This window comes from Sander vitreus, unplaced genomic scaffold (genome assembly GCF_031162955.1).
Source record: "Sander vitreus isolate 19-12246 unplaced genomic scaffold, sanVit1 ctg513_0, whole genome shotgun sequence".
NCBI classification, from domain to species: Eukaryota; Metazoa; Chordata; class Actinopteri; order Perciformes; family Percidae; genus Sander; species Sander vitreus.
Window position 1 is genome coordinate 15,001 of NW_027595614.1, and position 9,114 is coordinate 24,114.

The 9,114-nt window shown below is 45.5% G+C and overlaps 1 protein-coding gene across 1 annotated transcript in view; it reads right to left on the reverse strand.

Moving 5' to 3' along the window:
- The window catches only part of dnajc27 (DnaJ (Hsp40) homolog, subfamily C, member 27), an 8,649-nt gene extending 912 nt beyond the window's left edge, over positions 1-7,737 (reverse strand). The window contains exons 1-6 of the mRNA XM_078245446.1: positions 7,446-7,737; positions 6,578-6,660; positions 6,406-6,475; positions 5,348-5,512; positions 3,666-3,788; positions 2,205-2,365 (exon numbers count right to left, since the gene is read on the reverse strand). Of these exons, the coding sequence (XP_078101572.1) occupies positions 2,205-2,365; positions 3,666-3,788; positions 5,348-5,512; positions 6,406-6,475; positions 6,578-6,660; positions 7,446-7,532 (689 nt within the window). The 5' untranslated portion in view covers positions 7,533-7,737. The remainder of the gene's footprint in view (positions 1-2,204; positions 2,366-3,665; positions 3,789-5,347; positions 5,513-6,405; positions 6,476-6,577; positions 6,661-7,445) is intronic.
- Between the last annotated feature and the right edge of the window lie 1,377 nt (positions 7,738-9,114).

The window sequence follows — 9,114 nt, forward strand, 5'->3', positions numbered from 1 at the left end:
CACACACACACACACAGAGAGAGAGACACACACACACACTCATACACACAGAGACACACACACACACACACACACACAGAGAGAGACACACACACAGAGAGAGAGACACACACACACACAGACACACACAGAGAGAGACACACACACACACACACAGAGACAGACACACACACACACACACACACACACACACACACAGACACACACACACACACAGAGACAGAGACACACACACACACACACACACACACACAGACAGAGACAAACACACACACACACAGAGACAAACACAGAGACAGAGACACACCCCCCCCCCTCCATGTGTATCCATTATGATTCTGCACAGCTTTCTACGTCACTAGCTGAGACGGGACGGGGGGGGGGGGCTAGGGGGCTAACCGTTAGCATGTTAGCTCGTTCTCAATGGCACACCACTGCTTCCTCCTTTGTGAGGAATACCTGCAGAACAGGGACATGGAAGTAGTTCTTCTGGAGATCAGGGTGAACTAGTGTGTGTTGCAGCAGTAGTGGTGAGATGGAGGTCTGACTCAGACCAACACAGAGAGCATTACAGTAATCCATCAACTCATTAAGCCATGAATAGTATTTTCTAGGTCGTTCCTGCTCAGGAAGGGCTTAACTACAGCCAGGAAATGAAGCTGGAAAAAGCTCATTCTAACAGCGTTGCTGATCTGCTTGTCAGATTTCATGCTGTAATCAAAAGTAACCCCCCACATATCTGACAGCTGACCTATTGTAAGATGCCAGAGCTCCCAAACTCAAAGCTGGACCGTTTAGCGTGCCTGAAGTACTGAAAATAATACACTCATACACTTAGGGGATGCACGGTGTAATGGCACAATTATATTTAAGCATGAGTCTTTATATTCTTGTCTTATTTCGGTTTTACTTTGTCTCTTTGAAAGGGAGTTTTTCTTATTCTCACATGAAAGTAAAGAGCCACAAAGTCTGGGAACGTAACGTGTACGCTGAACAGATAGATGGGGGCTACAAGGTCACCCTGACTATCTGTTACTTCTCCGTGGATAGCTGAGACTAACGGGATGTCTAACCCTCGGGGTAGAAAGTGGTCCAGAGGGGAAGAAGTGAAGCTGCTCCTGAATGTCTGACTATGTTTGACTGTAAGAAATGTTGAGTCATGTTTAGAAAGAGGGGGGTCTTTCTATCTCACTGGAGATGCGTATATACTGTCTGCTTGTTCTTATTCGTTGAAGAGACCTCGAACACCTGCTGAACCACAACGGTTCACAAAGCAACGGTTTGGATCGTATATACTACGACGGTGGTTACTACGATAGTTACTACGGTGGTTACTACGACGACGGTTACTACGACGGTTACTACGGTGGTTACGACGGTGGTTACGACGACGGTTACTACGACGACGACGGTTACTACGACGGTGGTTACGACGGTGGTTACGACGACGGTTATGACGACGGTGGTTACTACGACGGTGGTTATGACGGTGGTTACTACGACGGTTACTACGACGGTGGTTACGACGACGGTGGTTACTACGACGGTGGTTACTACGACGGTGGTTATGACGACGGTTACTATGACGGTGGTTACTACGACGGTGGTTATGACGGTGGTTACTACGACGGTTACTACGACGGTTACTACGACGGTTACGACGACGGTTACAACGGCGGTTACTACGACGGTGGTTACTACGACGGTTACTACGACGGTGGTTACTACGACGGTTACTACGACGGTTACTACGACGACGGTTACGACGACGTTACGACGACGGTTACAACGGCGGTTACTACGACGGTGGTTACTACGACGGTGGTTACGACGGTGGTTACTACGATGGTTACTACGACGGTGGTTACTACGACGGTTACTACGACGGTGGTTATGACGATGGTTACTACGACGACGGTTACGACGACGGTTACGACGACGGTGTTTACGACGGTGGTTACGACGACGGTTACTACGGCGGGGTTGGGGTTATTTTGGGGCTTTTTGGTTGACATTTAGACGTTTTGGTGGTTTTTTTCGGACGTTTTCTCGTTTATTTGACTTTTGTTTTCTCTACGTTTTGTCGGGTTTTTTTCTGACGTTTTCTCGTTTTTTTTCGGACGTTTTCTCGTTTATTTGACTTTCTCCTCTGACGCTGTGTTGGGTATGTGAACATCTGTGAGTAACTACTGGTGTGAACTCACCGCGTGGCGCCCGGTTTGACCCCGAGCATGTCCCAGGAGTCTTTGCTGTTCCGGATGCGGCGGATGGTGTCGGCCTGCTCTTTGGTGAAGCCGACGCTGACCTCCGCCACCGGACGCTTCCCGCCGTTCTCACACATGTCAGTGATGGACGAGAAGAAGGACTGAGAGACCACACACACACACACACACACACACAGAGAGAGACACACACACACACACACACACACACAGAGAGAGACACACACACACACACACACACACACACACACACACACACACACACACACACACACACACAGAGAGACCACACACACACACACACACACACACACACACACACACAGAGAGAGAGACACACACACACACAGAGACAAACACACAAACACACACACACACAGAGACAAACACACAAACGAGTTTTTTTGCCTCAGTATTTAGTTTATTTACTGCAGTAAAAGTATAAATACCACACTGTAAAAAATATTCTGTTACAAGTACAAAAACGTAGTAATATTTCAAAAAAAAGAGTCTTATTTTCACCAGCTTGTCTGCAGCTCATTCTGCTGTCAGATGAATGTAGCGGAGTAACTAAAGTAACTAGTAACTAAAGTAACTAGTAACTAAGTAACTACAGCTGGAACAGATGAATGTAGCGGAGTAACTAAAGTAACTAGTAACTAAAGTAACTAGTAACTAAGTAACTAAAGCTGGAACAGATGAATGTAGTGGAGTAACTAAAGTAACTAGTAACTAAAGTAACTAGTAACTAAAGCTGGAACAGATGAATGTAGTGGAGTAACTAAAGTAACTAGTAACTAAAGTAACTAGTAACTAAAGCTGGAACAGATGAATGTAGCGGAGTAACTAAAGTAACTAGTAACTAAAGTAACTAGTAACTAAAGTAACTAGTAACTAAAGCTGGAACAGATGAATGTAGCGGAGTAACTAAAGTAACTAGTAACTAAAGCTGGAACAGATGAATGTAGAGGAGTAACTAAAGTAACTAGTAACTAAAAGCTGTAGCAGATGAATGTAGTGGAGTAACTAAAGTAACTAGTAACTAAAGTAACTAAAGCTGGAACAGATGAATGTAGTGGAGTAACTAAAGTAACTAGTAACTAAAGCTGTAGCAGATGAATGTAGTGGAGTAACTAAAGTAACTAGTAACTAAAGTAACTAAAGCTGGAACAGATGAATGTAGAGGAGTAACTAAAGTAACTAGTAACTAAAGTAACTAAAGCTGTAACAGATGAATGTAGAGGAGTAACTAAAGTAACTAGTAACTAAAGTAACTAGTAACTAAAGTAACTAGTAACTAAAGCTGGAACAGATGAATGTAGTGGAGTAGAAGTAGAAAGTGGCATGAAAAGAAAAGACTAAAGTAAAGTACAAGTACCTCAACATTTAGTACTGAAGTATACAGTGCTGGAGTAAATGTACTTAGTTACATTCGGCTGGTACCTGAAACATCTCGTTGATGCCCTCTCCGCTCTGTGCCGACGTTTCGAAGTAGTGAAAGCCTCTGGACTCCGCCCACAGACGCCCCTCGCCCTCGTCCACCGCTCGCCGCTTCGACAGATCCACCTTCATAGAAAACAGAAATACAAACTGGCACTGTTCTGACTCCGTACGTCACGCTCTGACCCCGTATGTCATGCTCTGATGTCACGCTCTGACCCCGTATGTCATGCTCTGATGTCACGCTCTGACCCCGTATGTCACGCTCTGACCCCGTATGTCATGCTCTGATGTCATGCTCTGACCCCGTATGTCATGCTCTGATGTCACGCTCTGACCCCGTATGTCATGCTCTGATGTCACGCTCTGACCCCGTATGTCACGCTCTGATGTCATGTTCTGACTCCGTATGTCACGCTCTGACCCCGTATGTCATGCTCTGACCCCGTATGTCACGCTCTGACCCGTATGTCACGCTCTGACCCCGTATGTCACGCTCTGACCCCGATGTCACGCTCTGACCCGTAGTCATGCTCTGATGTCACGCTCTGACCCCGTATGTCACGCTCTGACCCGTATGTCACGCTCTGACCCGTAAGTCATGCTCTGATGTCACGCTCTGACCCCGTATGTCACGCTCTGATGTCATGTTCTGACTCCGTATGTCACGCTCTGACCCCGTATGTCATGCTGATGTCGCTCTGACCCCGTATATCATGCTCTGACCCTGATGTCACGCTCTGACCCTCAGTATGTCATGCACTGATGTCACGCTCTGACCCCGTATGTCACGCTCTGACCTCATGATGTCACGCTCTGACCCCCGTATGTCACGCTCTGACCTCGTATGTCACGCTCTGACCCCGTATGTCACGCTCTGACCCCCGTATGTCACGCTCTCGTATGTCACGCTCTGACCCCGTATGTCATGCTCTGATGTCACGCTCTGACCCCGTATGTCACACTCTGACCCCGTATGTCATGCTCTGATGTCATGCTCTGACCCCGTATGTCATGCTCTGACCCCGTATGTCATGCTCTGACTCCCCCTGGTGGCAGACCGAGGCTATTACACTAAGGTGTATTTTTACAGTGTGGTATAAGTACTTTTACTGCAGTAAAGGAGCTGAATACTTCCACTGCTGGTATCTGCTAACGTGTGCGTGCGTATGTATGTGTGTGTGAGTCTGTGTGAGTGTGTCTGCATGTGTGTGTGTGTGTGTGTTTGCGTGTGTGCTTGAGTGTGAGTCTGCCTGCATGTGTGTGTCTGCGTGCGTGTGTGTATGCGTGCGTGCATGTGTGTGTCCTACGTATGCGTGCGTGTGTGTGTCTCTCTGTGTGTGTGTCTGCATGTGTGCGTGTCTGCGTGCGTGTGTGTTTGCGTGCGTGCATGTGTCATGTGCATGCGTGTGTAGTCTTTGCGTGTGTCTGCATGTGTGTGTCTGCGTGCGTGCGTGTTTGCATGTGCGTGCATGTGTAGTGTGCGTGCGTGCGTGTGTCTCTGTGTGTGTGTGTGCATGTATGCGTGTCTGCGTGCGTGTGTGCAGTGCGTGTGTGTGTGTGTCTGCATCTCTGTGTGCGTGTCTGCGTAGTGCATGTGTAGTCTGCGTGTGTGTGTTTGCGTGTGTGTGTGTGTCTGCGTGTGTGTCTGCTTGTGTGTGTGTGTGTGTGTCTGTGAGTCTGACCTTGTTGGCGCAGACGATGAACACGATGCTGTCCATGTTGGCCTGAGAGCCCATTTCCTGTTTCATCTCTCCGAGCCAGCTGTCCAGAGCGTCAAAACTCTCCCTGAGGCCGACGTCATAAACCAGCAGCACGCCCTGACTGTCCTTATAGAACTCATTACGCACCTGACACACACACACACACACACACACAGAGACACACACACACACACACACAGAGACACACACACACACACCATTACTGACACTGATCAGCCTATTCCTTTTATTTACATCAGAGGCAGAGGGGTCACTTCAGAGTGATTTCACTTTGATAGTATTTCTGTACACACACACACACACACAGAGAGACACACACACACACACACACACACACACACACACACACACACACACACACACACACACAGACACACACACACACACACACACACACACACACACACACACACACACACACACACACAGACACACACACACACACACACACACACAGATAGACACACACACACACACACAGATAGACACACACACACACACACACACAGACAGAGACACACACACACAGACAGACACACACACACACACACACACACACAGACACACACACACACAAACACAGATACACACAAACACACACACACAGATAGACACACACACAGACAGAGAGACACACACACACAGAGAGACACACACACAGATACAGAGACACACACACACACACACACACACACACAGAGACACACACACACACACACACACACACACACAGACACACACACACAGACACACACACACGACAGACACACACAGACACACACACACAGATACAGACACACACACACACAGATGACACGACACACACACACACACACACACACAGACACACACACACACACACAGACAGACACACACACACACACACAGATACAGACACACACACAGATACAGACACACACACAGATACACACACACACACACACACACACACACAGATACAGACACACACACACACACACAGACACACACACATATAAAGGTAAGGTGAAGTGACTCACTTCGTAGAAGAAAGGGTGACCGGCCATGTCAAAGATGTTCACTTTGATTTCTCTGTCGCGTACCTGCACTCTGACAGCACAACAAACACAAAACATTACAGTTGTACTACTATTATGACATTTTAAAGTGCAAGTTACACACAGTAATAGATTACATATGCAGTATACTTACTTGGTGACACCGTAGTCGATGCCAATCGTGGCTAAATACTTGGGAACGAACCTTTTCTCACAGTAGCGTTTGATAATGCAGCTCTGAAAAGAAATAAATGGATTCCTAATGAGGCATCTTCCACGCCAGACTCCCTTCAGAAATCTAGCAATTTAAAGGTGGATGCTGAATGAAGAGAGCGGGAATGATGCTCGAAAGAAAGCCGATTATTTAAACTGACTGTGTATCTTATCACGTAAGATGTATGCCGAATTGTAGTGAAGATTGTGCCAATTTAAAAGGTTCATTGCTTTTATGAAGAACCGCAGATTAGATTAACATACTTTATGGACTTTTTATAATCACTGGGTTCTCCTGGTACATTCGGGAAACATATTATCCAGCAAGCAGACATCGCTGTATTACAATATCATAATGTTTACCTGGTCCACTCGGTTTGTCGCCTTAGCGGCTGAATCAAGACAGTAGGAGGAACGTTAAAAATTATTCAAATTGTTAAATATTAAACATGTATTTATACGCCGAGTTAAAGAGAACATAGTAATATATCGTAACACATGTCCGTTGATGTTGCACTGTGTATACATTATCAGCAATAAGCGAGGACGCGTAAAAGTAATGGATTTGTATATGGAGTCTGGTGTTCGAATGTACAGCAGTAATCATACCGAATAAGATCACAAACCTGATACCAACAGCACAAGAAACGTCCATTAATGTAGTAAACTAATGTTTTTGAAACTGTCTTGAACAGAGATATAGTTAGCTAGCTCTAAAACTTACGTTTTTCTTTCGCGGTACATCGCAGCTCGGAGCATCTGAGCTTAAATCAGCGGAATTCGCTATGGGGTTTGGTGCGGTCACTTACCTTTCCGACCTCCGCATTTCCGAGGCTTATCACCTTCACGCGAAGAGATTTCTTATTATCTCGTCGCTTCGGTGCGTTTGTTTCCATTTCTTCTTTCTTTTAAATTGACTTTTTTTGCGGTGAAGTCGAAAAATGCAGTGTTGACAGCGGCGTTGCTGTTGCTGTTGCTAGTCTCATAGCCTACGATGCTAACCAGCGGTTTGTTTGGCACCAGTAACAAGCTAGCCGTTAGCTAGGAAGATTCGCCTTCCGCTCATTGTTTTTCAAAATAAAAATATCTGCGAAAACTGCGAATGAAATTTCGTTTTTTCTTCACAAACCATTAAACATAAATACAATAGCGTTACTTTATCCTTAACTTACCACTAAAAATACACAAAAAACTGCTATCTGAATCAAGTTATTTTGGTTTGGCAGCAAAATATCCCTTGTCTTGTCTCTTATTTTGAAATTGGTGAAAGCTAAACCCCTTAAAACCTCATTTTAAAAACTTCTACATGACTTGTCTTTTTTTTGCACATTCATTTAAACGTTTTTAACAAATATATAAAATATTAAAAGTGCAAAAAAAAAAAAGGATATTTGAGTCAGTATTCAAAGCAATGCAAATACGTTGCTGCAGGTAAAGTGTTAATTTATGAATAAATGAACACTTAAAAGGGATTCTGCGTTAAGAGGATTCACACACACACATACACACACAGAGACACACACACACACACAGAGACACACACACACACACACACAGAGACACACACACACACACACACACACACACACACACACACACACACACAGAGACACACACACACACACAGAGACACACACACACACACACACACAGAGACACACACACACACGAGAGAGACACACACACACACACACACACACACAGAGACACACACACACACACACAGAGACACAGAGACACACACACACACACAGAGACACACACACACACACACACAGAGACACACACACACACAGAGACACACACACACACAGAGAGAGACACACACACACACAGAGAGACACACACACACACACACACACACACACACACACACACACACACAGAGAGACACACACACACACACACACACACACACAGAGACACACACACACACACAGAGAGACACACACACACACACACACACACACACACACACACACACACACACACACACACACACACACACAGAGACACACACACACACACAGAGAGACACACACACACACACACAGAGAGACACACACACACACACACACACACACACACACACACACACACACACACACACACACACACACACAGAGACACACACACACACACACACACACACACACACACACACACACACACAGAGACAGACACACACAGACACACACACACACACACACACAGAGACAGACACAAAGAGACACACACACACACAGAGACACAAATTCTGAAAAATACATCACATATAATCCCATTTAAAACCCACGTTAATAACGTTATGATTTTCCTGCTCTTTTACAGTTGAAAGTGAACTTATTAATGTGGAGGATGTAACAGATTAAACAGCATCAAACTGCAGGTGTGTAACGTCGTATTAAATATTAAAAAAAGCCTTTTCTGTCTGTTTTGAGCCACCAGATGGCAGTAAAACCTCACATCTTTCTGCTT